The 14353-nt window shown below is 42.5% G+C and overlaps 1 protein-coding gene across 3 annotated transcripts in view; it reads right to left on the bottom strand.

Annotated features, from left to right (window-relative positions):
* Positions 1-14353, bottom strand: part of LOC143930892 (5-hydroxytryptamine receptor 3A-like) — an 88921-nt gene that overhangs the window by 12889 nt on the left and 61679 nt on the right. For all 3 annotated transcript variants that reach the window (XM_077455568.1, XM_077455585.1, XM_077455576.1), the window contains exons 7-8: positions 7643-7850; positions 4414-4617 (exon numbers count right to left, since the gene is read on the bottom strand). In XM_077455568.1, the coding sequence (XP_077311694.1) occupies positions 4414-4617; positions 7643-7850 (412 nt within the window). The remainder of the gene's footprint in view (positions 1-4413; positions 4618-7642; positions 7851-14353) is intronic.

Below are 14353 nucleotides of genomic sequence, written 5' to 3'. Positions count from 1 at the left end.
AAATTACAAAAAAAAAATATAAATTACACAAAGTTGTCACAAAATAATTTATTGCTCACACATGCCATGGTTATATGTGTAATTACACCCCAAAATACATTCATGTCGCTTCTCCTGAGTATGGGGATACCACATGTGTGAGACTTTTTGTGAGACTAGCCACGTACAAGACCCCGAAATCCAAGCCCCGCCTTGAGGATTTCTAAGGGTGTAAATTTTTGATTTCATTCCTCACTACCTATCACAGTTTCGAAGGCCATAAAATGCCCAGATAGCACAACCCCCCCCCCATGACCCCATTTTGGAAAGTAGACACCCCAAGCTATTTGCAGGGAGGCATGTTGAGTCCATGGAATATTTTATATTTTGCCATAAGTTGCGGGAAAATGACAAACTTTTTTTTTTGCACAAGTTGTCAATAAATGATATATTGCTCAAAACATGCCATGGGCATATGTGGAATTACACCCCAAAATACATTCTGCTGCTTCTCCTAAGTATGGGGATACCACATGTGTGAGACTTTTTGGGAGCCTAGCCTTGTACAGGAACCTGAAATCCAATCACCGCCTTCAGGCTTTCTAATGCCGCGTACACACGACCAGACTTTCTGACAGCAAAGGTCCGATGGAACAAGTCCGTCGGACAATTAGATTGTGTTTGGGCTCCATCGGACCTTTGCGTGCCAAAAATCCGGCGGACTATAGAAATAGAACATGCTTTAAATTTTCCCGCCGGAACTCCACCGGACCCAGTTCCTAGGGAGCAAACCTATCGCGCTGGATCTTGGCGACAGGGTACTGTACATCTCATGCTGACTGCAATAGGAAAAACACATTTTCCTATCGCAGCGATCGTGAGAGGGAATGCCCCTCCAGTGGCATACCAGGCCCTTAGGTCTGGTATGGATTTTAAAGGGATCCCCTTATGCTGAAAAAACTGCGTGGGGGTCCCCCCAAGATCCATACCAGACCTTTATCCGAGCACGCAGCCCAGCTGGTCAGGAAAGGGGGTGGGGACAAGCGCCCCCCCTAAACCATACCAGGCCACATGCCCTCAACATGGGGGGTGGATGCTTTGGGGAAGGGGGGCACCCTGCAGCCCCCCCACCCCAAAGCACCTTGTTCCCATGTTGATGAGGACAAGGGCCTCTTCCCGACAACCCTGGCCGTTGGTTGTCGGGGTCTGTGGGTGGGGGGCTTATCGGAATCTGGGAGCTCCCTTTAATAAGGAGGCCCCCAGATCCCGCCCCCCCCACCCTATGTGAATAAGTATGGGGTACATCGTACCCCTACCTATTCACCTGGGGGAAAAAGTGTCAATAAAAAAAAACACACTACACAGGTTTTTAAAGTAGTTTATTAGGCAGCACCGGGGGTCTTCTTCTGACTTTGGTGGTCTCTTCCCTCTTCTCTGCGCTTTTTGGTTCTTCTCCCACTCTCTGGCCTCTTCTCTGGCCTCTTCTCCCACTCTCCGGTTCTTCTGCCGGGCTCCAATGCTCTCTCCTGATGTAATGCAGTGGACACGGTGGGGCATGCTGGAAATGTGATGTCATAAGGGGCGGGGTCACCAGGTGACATTACAACAGTGACCCGGCCCCTTATGCCTATATAAGTTTTTGCGCACCATGTCCGCTGCATTGCAGCGGGAAAGAGCATTGTGTCATCATCGGAAGAACAGAAGAAGGAAGAAGAAGAAGATGATGACGACGACGACGGAGAAGACCAGACTAATGCTGGTAAAAGAACTGGCAGAAGATAGCGGAGGAGCCCGGCAGAAGAACCCGGAGAGCGCGGAGAAGAGCCAGAGAGCGGGAGAAGAGGCCAGAGAGTGGGAGAAGAACCGGAAAGCACAGAGAAGTCAGAAGAGACCCTCGAAGTCAGAAGAAGACCCCTGGAGCTGCCTAATAAACTACTTTAAAAACCTGTCTAGTGTATTTTTTCATTGACTTTCTGTCCCCCAGGTGAATAGGTAGGGGTACGATGTACCCCAAACTTTTTTACATAGGGAAGGGGGCCGGGATCTGGGGGCCCTTTTATTAAAGGGGCTCCCGCATTCCGATAAGCCCCCCACCTGCAGACCCCGAAATCAATGGCCAGCGTTGTCAGGAAGAGGCCCTTGTCCTCATCAACATGGGGACAAAGTGCTGTGGGGTGGGGGGCCGCAGGGCGCTTGCTCATCCCCACCCCCTTTCCTGACAGGCCAGGCTGCGTGCTCAGATAAGGGTATACGCAGTTTTTTCGGCGACAGGGCTCGCAAGGTGCCAATCTCGCTGATAAAAGAGGCGAGATTGACTTCCTTTTGTAGTCCAGTCGTAACTCATCATGTTAAAAATAAACAGACTTTAGCCCATGTGTGGGCAAGTCTGTTCATTTGGAAGTCCGCCGGAGCTCCGTCGGAACTCCGGCGGGACGTCCGTCGGACCTAGTCTGCTGGAAAGTCCGGTCATGTGTACAGGGCATAAGGGCGTACATTTTTTATTTCACTCCTCACTACCTATCACAGTTCCGAAGGCCATAAAATGGCAAGATAGCACAAACCCCCCCCAAATGACCCCATTTTGATAAGTAGACAACCCAAGCCGGGAGAAGAAGCAACGCCTGCTCGGCTGGGAGGAGAAGATACAGCCCCTGCTCTTCCCTTGGCAAGCTGGAGCGAGGAGCAGCTGGTGGAGGGAGAGAGGGGCAGCAACAGACTCTTTAACCACTTCAGTCCAGAAGGATTTATCCCCTTCCTGACCAGGTCATTTTTTGCCATACGGCACTGCAACGCTGTAACTGAAAATTGCACGGTCGTGCGACGTTGTACCCAAACAAAATTGATGTCCTTTTTTTTCGCTTTTTTTTGGTTGTATTTGATCACCTCTGAGGTTTTTTTTTGCGCTATTAACAAAAAAAGAGCAAAGATTTTGAAAAATAAACAAATATTTTTTTACTTTTTGCTATAATGCATATCCAAAAAAATATATAAAAAAATACATTTATTCATCAGCTTAGGCCAATATGTACTCTGCTACATATTTTTGGTAAAAAAGAGAAAATCGCAATAAGGGTATATTAATTGGTTTGCGCAAGTTATAGCATCTACAAAATAGGGGAAAGATTTTGAGATTTTTTTTATTGCTTTTACTGGTAATGGTGGCGATCTGCGATTTTTAGTGGGACTGCGACATTGCGGCAGACAAATCTGACCCCACATGGGGATCAGAGACATTGATACAGTGATCAGTGCTAAAAAATGCTATGACCACTGTATAAATGGCACTGGCAGGGAAGGGTTAACACTAGGGGGCAATCAAGGAGTTAACTGCGCTCCCTGAGTAGTGTTTCTAATTGTATGGGGGATGGGCTACCTGGGAGAAGAGCGAGATCGCTGTTCCTGATCACTACAAACAGCTGATCTCTCTCTCTTCCCCTGCCAGAACAGGGATCTGTTTGTTTACATTGACAAATACCCATTCTGGCTCTTTTTCTCCTGATCACGGGTAGATCGTGAACATAGAGTTTGCCGGACCCGCCGGGCATGCGCCCACCCGCAGTACTGCATGCACAGACCAACGTACGGGTACGTTGATTTGCACAGCCGAGCCACCTTGCTGCAGTATACATGGGGAAGGCGGTCAGAACCACCAAGGCCATTTATCGCTGCCTTACCGTCTGTCCCATGTAGGGGGCATAGTGCGAGTGAGGGGGCCAGGTTTGTTTATCGACCCCCAAAAAATATTGAGCACCAGCCGCCACTGCTCAGGCCGCGTACACACGCGGGGACTGTTCGCCCAACTTTGTCCGTCAAACAGTTTCGGCAAACAGTCCGCTCAAAATTAGCATGGACGGACATGGCCACACACGACGAACGAACAATTTGCTGAAACCGTGCGCGATGACGTGAACGGCACGTACGACGGGACGAAAAATACGACGTCCTATACACTGCATTATAACTTTCGGCGTGTAAATCCTTTCTGAGCATGCGCGGAACTTAGTTTGACGAACAAGCCTACACACGAGGGGACTGTTCGCTGAAACAAAGTTTCAGCGGACAGTTTTTCGGAATTTCCGAAAAACCTTGTTCAGCGGACTGTTCGCTGAAACTGTCCGCTGAAAGCCCACACACGAGCGGACTGTTTGCCGAAACACTGTTCAGCGGACAAAGTTGGGCGAACAGTCCCCGCGTGTGTACGCGGCCTCAGAATGCATCTAAACACACATAAACACAAGTATAAGTAAATTCCGTTAAAAGCAAGTATAAACATTGGGGGACTTTATCTGGAAAACAGGTGGATGTACAGTAAGTGATATAATATCCCCAATAGGGATATAGACCATAAACATCATTCTTCCCATTGGCCTTTCCACTTGATAAAAAAGTGTCCTTACATTTTTTTTTTTTTTTATAAATCCAACTAATACTCACTGTTTTCATGAGGTTCAATGCTGGCCACATTTCTGTGAGGTGTTCTTTTGAAACACAGAAGATATGAAAAACGGTTTAGTATTATGCTTTTTACCCAATGTGGAACATTTCCTTGTGCTTCATACATGTTTAGAATGTAGGAGGTTCCAATGGATCCAGCTATACTGACAAGCATTGTGGCCATACAAACACAGCAGAATATACCTAGGAGAAAGCATTCCATTTTTAAAAAATAAAGCAAACAAAAAAGTACTCAAAAGAATAATAATTTGTGGATTCATACGACTCACTAAAGCCTTAACATTTGTTAAAGCAGACTTTCCATGATAATGGAAGGTGTGCTTCCTGGCAGCACCCCACCACCACAAACACAATTAGCTGCAAAAAGAAAACCTTTAAAAATAAAGATGTAAATATCAATGTTGTTGTTTGCCAACCCTAAGTAAATTTATGGACGGTTTGTAAAAACCTTTGCTTTTTTTTTACAACTGTATGTAAATATCAGGGGCTGAAAATTTGTCATGCTGTGTTGTTTTTATTAGTATAAACCAGGCAAATTACTTGATATTGTTAGTGTTTCCGTATTGTGTTTAAATATCCATTATCTTAGTATTTAATAAGAGTTCTGTCATTTTTTTAGTAGTAATGGGGGTATATGGTGCAATAAGTGTTGTGTGTACATGAAAGTCTAAGCAAAACAGCATAAGTTCATAGAGTCCAATTGGAGTGTTCAGGATAACTTTCCGCTGCTCTCGATGCACCAGATGCAGCACCTCTAAAAAGACTGAAGTATCTTTAGGCAAACAGATAAGAAGAACAGCAGTGCGCAATCTGAGTGTAGTATATTAACCGATTTATTGTGGTGAAAAGACAAACAGCAATGGCTAACCTGGTTAGCTTGAGAAAAACGCTTGGATGGCCTTCAAAAGCATAGCTTCGCCCCCTGACATCCAGATGACATCACTTCTGGTCTACTCTGCATCCCACAAGAATCTCTCTGCCATCTTGTTGGTTTCCACTTTCTCATCCAAGCTGTCATCAAGCCTGACGTTCGGACTTTCCAGGCTGCATTTTGTGCCATTTCTTTTTCTCATGTGAGTTGTTAATTTACAAGTATTTCTCAGTACTATTAATGCTGCACTTAGTTTGGTTCCCCTCGGGGGTTCTGTTGGTCCTGCAGGTGTATCCCCCCTAACACTCCTATCTTGGTCTGAAGCTCCCTGCTGTTGTGAGACTGTCCATTGGAAGCCTTACTATGTGATGAACCTGATTTTAACTGTTACAGTGTGAGTTGTGATTTGTCTTTTCATCACAATAAATCAGTTAATATACTACACTCAGATTGCACACTGCTGTTCTTATCTGTCATTTTTTTTGTCAGTAATGGTCCGTCAGTATAAAATGCTGCGGTAGATTGGCAACACTGGCTGGGATGTGCAAGTAATGTCACTGTGCCTTACCACTGCCTCCGGGGATACATGGTCCATTGTGGGATTCTGAGTGCCCACTGCCCAGGAGGCAGCAGTGAGACACAGTGATGTCATCAGCATCTCCAGGAAGTGTCAGAAGACAAACAATGTGTTTTTTATTTTTGTTTTTTTTTCTTAAACTTTTTTAGCAGCTCTCATGTAGGCTGGGCCTATTTGCAATACAGTGAGATAACAAAATGTTGCAGGAAGTGTGGCTGTCAACATTGTCACTGCTTATTCACAAGCCCATAGTCTGTCAATCGGTACCTGGCCACACCTAGTTCTGCCCACTGTTTTCTGAATTGGCAGAGCTGCCTCTAGTGCTGAACCCTCCCACTGTGAGCTGCAGTGCAACTGCAACTTAGTTGGCTCACGCAGGGAAGGTAAAGGATGATTTTTTTGTTTGCTTTATGAGGCTTGTGCATTATATAGGAAATTGCTCTGTATAATTTGTCATACAGGAGTCTTTAAGTAAACTTTCAGGCAAGAAAAGTTATATATATGTAATAATTCAGAACAAACAAGGCTTTCTTTTGGCAATATATTGTTTTGCCAAAAATTATTTCATTTTCAAAGCAATCTATGAAATTGATCCTGTACCATGTGATCACTGCGATTGATCAGATCAATCACAGTAGTAAATAAAGGTTGCATGAATGAAAACCTTTGAAAAAGAAAAGTATCTTATACACTTTTTTGCATTTGTTATATTTAGAAATATCTCAACAACAGATGGTGTAATGGTGCAATGTAGTGAGTTCTTCGAAGCATTATGAGCTGCGTATGGAGGAATGTTTATCATACATAGGATAAGAGCTTATATTGAGGTGACGAGGAGTAATAGCCCTATTTAAAGGGTAAGGCGCAAATTGACCTTACTTTTAATGGGTCAATATGCTGGGGTAAACGTTTTGGCTGGAAGGTGGTGGACTGGATACACTGGTTGGTGGTGATTTACCAATTATAATTCTACACACTATTTGGGAATTCCTGTGTTGAAAGTAATAGTGGACTTTACATACTACTGATAGTCACAGAAGAAGAGGAGTGTTCAATTACAGACTATTCACTTTATTTATTTTTTAACTGGTTTTATTGAACATTGGAGTAATATAAAATATACTTTTCACATATGATTTATACATGTGGTATGGTTTATATATGAATTTTTATATGTACGAGGAGTCTTCAAAACGTTCCTGCGCTTTTATATTTTCTTTGTAAATGGTGAGGGTGAGGGCAGGAGAAGTAGTAATTGGTCGTGTCTGAGAGTGTCATGTGACTAGTCTGACAAGCCAGCTGACCTTGCAGTTTAGTATAAGAGTTGTCACACTGTGGTGAAGATGTCTGCGAAACTTATAAAAAAAACTGCGGAAACTTTTTGAAGACTATATGCTTAATTTGATGCACTTTTGATTTGGTTGTGTTTGGTTGAGTTTTTATTTTTAATGACATTATATTTCCAAAATTATCTTCCTAACAGTGTTTAGAAGAACAATATATATCAGCATTAAATCCAGGCAGTAATTTTGAATGGAAATTGCCAGCAACAGTAGTGGGGTGCATCGGCAGGTAGAGAGAGACAGGGCATGCCACATACGTCCTTTGTACTTCAATGCACTTGTTATGAGCATACATAGCACACCCAGGATATAAAATTTAACCAAACCCATTACAGATTGCGCTGAAAACTGTATTTTTTGATTGGAAGACTACATTATTTCAAAATGTATATGCTGTTTAAAAATCTAAAGACATACCTAGCAATGGAGGAGTTTCCGAGAGTGGTAGTATATTATTTAGAATCAACAGCAGCATAGAGAATCCCAGCACAAGAGATATTTTAAAACCAAGCCGATCTGCTTTGTCCATTTGAATAAACATACTGACCATGTCCAGAGCCACCATGAAATAAACTGGCATAATGAAGGTCAGGACATAAACTGCAGAAACCCTTTCTATTGTGAACTGGAAGGCAAAACAAAAAGCTTTTAGAATGCAGACAAAGCATACATTTTAAAACAACCCTTAAAAAGTGTGCATTGCTATTTATTTTGTAATCTCAGCTAACAGAACCTGTGCATAAAATGTGCGAAACTCTTGTTTCTTCCTCCATACTCCAAAGACATACTGATAGGTTAATTGACTTCTGTCCAACTTGGCCCTATATGTGTATGTTTCCATAGCCTTATTCTCCCAAAAAAATAAAAAATCCATATATATCCACTACTTAATGTTTTATGTCTCCTTGTAATGTCCTCCATGGGCCCCGAACCTCTACTTTTCCTCCTTACTTCTGGTTAGATGGAATGAGCAGTGCATGTTAGTTGTGGTCATGTGCACTACTCTATATACACTACACATCCCATACTCCATGGTGCCTGGTCCATTTTGGGAGAGAGCAAGAGATGAATATGTTCCTACATAAAGTGAAAGCATGGAGAACAAATGTAGTCACCCTGTACCAGTAAGTTGCATCACAGCAGGAATTTTGAGATTTGGAGGAGGCTGAAATCAATAGAAGGGACTTTGAGTTAAGAATACAAATTTGAATACAAACACTCCTTTAAAAAAATAATAATAAATGTCCATAAGTAATGCCCAGATGTCTATAAATATACAATCCATCAATTTCTGTTACAGTAAGGGGCCTATGCATAAAAAATTGTTTTGCAAAAGTCTCAGCATTCCAGAAAAAGTCATGAATAATACCTGTAATGTTTATAATTAGGGATGGGCTAGATGTTGGACAAACAAACATAAGGGGCGCTCCTGGCAAGTTCACCTGCCGCAGAGCGCCCCATAATGCACTGCGACATTGCAGTGCATTGACATCTGCTGATTGGCCAAAGCATGCCCCTGAACTGCATGTTTTGGCCAATCACGATGCAATGGATTATTAATGAATAGTGGAGTGCATAGTATATACTACAGTGCAGTGCTGAGTGTATATACTACAGTGCAGTCCAGAGTATATCGTGCAGTACATAGTATACTACAGTGCAGTGCAGAGTGTATATAGTGCAGTGCAGAGTGTATATAGTGCAGTGCATAGTATATAGTAAAGTGCATAGTATATAGTGCAGTTCACAGTATGTAGTGCAGTGCAGAGTAAATAATACAGTGTACTGCGGTGTGAATAACACAGTATAGTGCAGTGTATATAATACAGCGCAGTGTAGAGTGCAGTTTAGTGTGAATAACACAGTGTTGTGGTGCTACTGAAATGTCCTTTTCTGCTGCTGGCCGTGTTATTGAACCATAACATACAGAAGAGTTGGTGGAGTGGATAAAAAAGCCGTCCTCCTCCTCTGCAACCCAGGCTCATACTAGTTTGCTTTCCACCAGCTCCTTGCTTCTTGTCCAAGTTATTATTAGTTAATTATTATTTCAGATTTGCGAATTTTTGAATTTCTAAATCTCCAAATTTACGAATTTACGAATGTAGGAATTTAAGATTTTTTACGAATGTATGAATTTACGAATGTGCGAATGTGGGAATTTACGAATTTACGAATATTAAAATTTATGAATGTTCAGAAAAATTTGTTAAACAGGTTTTTATTAATTCGAAAATTTCTGAATTAACGAATTTGTCGAAATTCGTTTAAAAAACTAATTCGGAACTAAACAAATTGCACGTGTCTATGGCGAATCAAAGAGTGCGCCTGTCCACAGACTCCATTGATAGGCTGACATTTAGCAAAATGAATCAGTGCTGCATCTAGCCCCTGATGCTGATGTAACTGATTGAATTTGCTAGGGATCTGGGATCCCTTGACGAATTATGCTGCCTATCCTATTCCTGAATCTTGATGCTAGCTTCCAACAAAACTTTTGGTTTAGAGCACCACTTACACCCAAGGCCCAATTTTTCTGCACTGGGCATAATGGGACCGGCACGTTTTAATCTTTTTTATTTTATTATTTATTTTTTATACTGTAATTTTTGCTCCTACTGCCAATTCTGGGGGTTTTCTCCCCCTCTCTGACAGCGGTCAATGGATCATATATCCCCACACCTGCTGTCACTTTTTGAAAAGAACATGGCCATGCAGGGCTCCACGCACACAGCTGCATCATTTATTCACAGTTCCCTGTGAATGAAGGCACTACAATTACCATCAGCCATTATGGCTGATGGCTTGTAGTTCTCAATGAACTGCAAGGGCACTGATGAGCATCTTCATAGTTCATTGATTCTTCCTGCTCCCAAGTAACTGCCTGCCAATAGCTTGTACAGCTTTCTTGCGCATACCTACCCTTAATCTATCCATTATTAGATATGTGCTGCAACTTGGGAGACTCTCAAAACTATAGAGTTAGGACTGCAGTACACAGAAGTGCTGTGATGTGGCCACTGCAGCTTACATATATATTTTCAATTGTGTGCAAACTAAGCCCCTTGTTTTTAAAGTGAACTGTTGGACAGGGTCAATTCGGTTTGCTGCAGGCTTGCTGGGAATTTTTGTTTGTTTTTTCACATGCATTGCTCTTCCATGTGCTTCATGCTGCAAAGGTCAGTTATAGAGTTAGGACTGCAGTACACCGGGGAGCTGTGATGTGGCCATTGCAACTTACGTTTGTATATTTGCAAATGTGTGCAAATTAAACCCCTTGTTTTTAAAGTGCACTGTAAGACAGGGTCAATTCGGTTTGTTGCAGGCTGGCTGGTAAGTGAGCTGCAAATTTTTTTTTTAACAACTAGAGAAAACCTCAAAGAAATATAACATAATGTTTAAAGAGGAAGTAAACCCTTTCCTCTTTTCCTCTCATTTCCAATAAGAAATGCCTAGCCCAGTCAATACAATGAGTTTTTAAAGGTCCGAGATGAACTCAACATCCTCCTATTCTTAAAAATCAAACAATGTCTACTAGCTACTAGAGTAACTCTATATGCATTCCCTAATAGTCAGGCAAACTGTTGACCAGGGCACCTAGGGGTCCATGATCAAACATATTCATCCCCTGCATTATGTCACACAAGGGAAAAAAGTCACTCTACCTCCCAAGCTGTTGCTTCTGAATTCCAAGGTTTCTACCAAAAACTTTATGACCTCTTTTTCAACTCTGACACCTCTCAGCCACAAAATAGATGGGAGGCTATAATAGATTATTTTAGAACTTTAGGTCTGCCCTTTCTAAGGAAAGATGTCTGAGAGCATCTGAGCACCCATCTTGCAGGAAGAACTCAACCGGTCTATCAAACAAACTAAAGTTGAGCAAAGCCCAAGGCCCTGATGGCCATATTACCAAATGTTCCCTGCTACTCTTTCTACGCACTTTTCTAAATGCTTACAGTTAAATTCTAAATAACATTCCAATACCCATAGACTTCCTCAGGGCTCACATAACCATAATTTTGAAAGAAGATAAAGCCCTATCCCAGTGTGGCAGTTACCCCCCTATCACACTACTTAATGTGGACTTGAAATTGTTCTCTAAAATCATACCGAATAGACTACTATTGGACATACAAACACTTATATCCATAGCACCTAGGTGAGGTTTTGCCTTTCACATGAGGTAAGAGACAAACCACCAGGGTCATAAACATGATACATGCTACTCATTTCCAGGCCAACCCCTTAATCTTCCTCTCAATGGATGCCAAGAAGGCATTTGATTAGTTGGACTGGCACTTTATTCAGCCCATCCTACATCAATCTTTCTAAATCAGCAGAAAACTTCTCCATACCCTACCCAACACTGAACTACCCTATCTAAATCACACACTATACCTTTAGGTGGGTTAGGAATCAGATAAAATATTTGAGAGACAATATTACACCCAACCTCGGTAAACTACAGTGCCTTGCGAAAGTATTCGGCCCCCTTGGACTTTTCAACCTTTTGCCACATTTCAGGCTTCAAACATAAAGATATAAAATTTTTATTTTTTGTGAAGAATCACCAACAAGTGGGACACAATTGTGAAGTGGAACGAAATCTATTGGATTTTTGAAACTTTTTTAACTAATAAAAAAATGAAAAGTGGAGCGTGCAAAATTATTCGGCCCCCTTGCGTTAATACTTTGTAGAGCCACCTTTTGCTGCGATTACAGCTGCAAGTCGCTTGGGGTATGTCTCTATCAGTTTTGCACATCGAGAGACTGAAATTCTTGCCCATTCTTCCTTGCAAAACAGCTCGAGCTCAGTGAGGTTGGATGGAGAGCGTTTGTGAACAGCAGTTTTCAGCTCTTTCCACAGATTCTCGATTGGATTCAGGTCTGGACTTTGACTTGGCCATTCCAACACCTGGATACGTTTATTTGTGAACCATTCCTTTGTAGATTTTGCTGTATGTTTGGATTGTCTTGTTGGAAGATAAATCTCCGTCCCAGTTTCAGGTCTATTGTAGACTCCAACAGGCTTTCATCCAGAATGGTCCTGTATTTGGCTGCATCCATCTTCCCCTAAATTTTAACCATCTTCCCTGTCTCTGCTGAAGAAAAGCAGGCCCAAACAATGATGCTGCCACCATCATGTTTGACAGTGGGGATGGTGTGTTGAGGGTGATGAGCTGTGTTGCTTTTACGCCAAACATATCGTTTTGCATTGTGGGCAAAAAGTTTGATTTTGGTTTCATCTGACCAGAGCACCTTCTTCCACATGTTTGGTGTGTCTCCCAGGTGGCTTGTGGCAAACTTTAGACAAGACTTTTTATGGTTATCTTTGAGAAATGGCTTTCTTCTTGCCACTCTTGCATAAAGGCCAGATCTGTGCAGTGTACGACTGATTGTTGTCCTATGGACAGACTCTCCCACCTCAGCTGTAGTTCTCTGCAGTTCATCCAGAGTGATCATGGGCCTCTTGGCTGCATCCCTGATCAGTCTTCTCCTTGTCTGAGCTGAAAGTTTAGAGGGACGGCCAGGTCTTGGTAGATTTGCAGTGGTCTGATACTCCTTCCATTTCAAAATGATCACTTGCACAGTGCTCATTGGGATGTTTAAAGCTTGGGAAATCTTTTTGTATCCAAATCTGGCTTTAAACTTCTCCACAACAGTATTACGGACCTGCCTGGTGTGTTCCTTGGTCTTCATGATGCTCTCTGCGCTTTCAACAGAACCCTGAGACTATCACAGAGCAGGTGCTTTTATACAGAGACTTGATTACACACAGGTGGATTCTATTTATCACCATCAGTCATTTAGGACAACATTGGATCATTCAGAGATCCTCGCTGAACTTCTGGAGTGAGTTTGCTGCACTGAAAGTAAAGGGGCCGAATAATTTTGCACGCACCACTTTTCAGTTTTTTATTTGCTAAAAAAGTTTAAATTATCCAATAGATTTCGTTCCACTTCACAATTGTGTCCCACTTGTTGGTGATTCTTCACAAAAAATTTAAATTTTATATCTTTATGTTTGAAGCCTGAAATGTGGCAAAAGGTTGAAAAGTTCAAGGGGGCCGAATACTTTCGCAAGGCACTGTATAATAAACAAAATGATTCCCCCTCTTAATGCATATAATAAAACAAGACCCTAAGTCCTGGAATGTGCTCCCCATTTCTAGGTTTGGTCAATGCATCTCTATCACAATGACAACCCTACCCAGAGTTGGACAATTATTTTTTTCCAAGTGGCCACAAAGTCTCGTTTTTTTCCTATAAAAATGCCAAACATGTTATACTTACCTACTCTGTTGCAGTGGATTTGCACAGAGTAGCCAGGATTATCCTCTTCTTGGGTCCCTCTTTTGTGATCCTGGCTTCTCCCTCCTCTTCAGTGCCCCCACAGCAAGCAGCTTGCTATGGGGGCACAAGAGCCAAGTCGCAGTTCCCTCTGTCCATTCAGACATGGAGCCTGACCCAGTCCTGCCCCTCTCTCCCCTGATAGGCTATCTGACTTTGATTGACAGCAGTGGCAGCCAATGGTGCTGCTGCTCTGTCTCAGCCGGGAGAATCTCTGAGGACTGAGACACTCATGGACATCGCAGGACAGAGAGGGACCTCAGGTAAGTATTAGGAGAGGCCGCTGCACACAGAAGGCTTTTTATCTTAATGCATAGAATGCATTAACATAAAAAAACCTTCTGCCTTTACAACCACTTTCATTCTGCTCAGCACCAATTTTGGACCTGGGAAGGTGCATAAGTACGTAAACATATAGAAAGCAAACACTTGGTATTAGGAACAATAGGTACAACTGCTCATGAAATGGGTCTTTCAGACAGGCAGTCAGGAGTTGGTAACCCCCCACCCTTCCCAACTGCCCACCTGAACTGTAAAATAACAGCCACATTGAGTTGTTTGCAATGCAGTGCAATGCTTTACTTTTTGCTTCATGGCCACAGCATTTTTAACTCTGGGTGCAGAGTTTGGCAAGCTGCACTGTGTTGTGTTGAATAGGGCTGCTCTGCAATAGCGTGCAATGCATGTGGTTGCGCCACAGTAATGCAGCATTTTAGGATCAAATTAGGCAGTGAGGAGTCAGTATAACAGTTCCTCACAGATTGTCAAATGCCCTAT

This window comes from Lithobates pipiens, unplaced genomic scaffold (assembly GCF_037356315.1).
Source record: "Lithobates pipiens isolate NorthernLeopardFrog02 unplaced genomic scaffold, aLitPip1_a1.2 Scaffold_10, whole genome shotgun sequence".
Classification (NCBI taxonomy): Eukaryota; Metazoa; Chordata; class Amphibia; order Anura; family Ranidae; genus Lithobates; species Lithobates pipiens.
The sequence above is the reverse complement of the archived record's forward strand: the minus strand, read 5'-3'. Positions and strand labels throughout refer to the sequence as shown.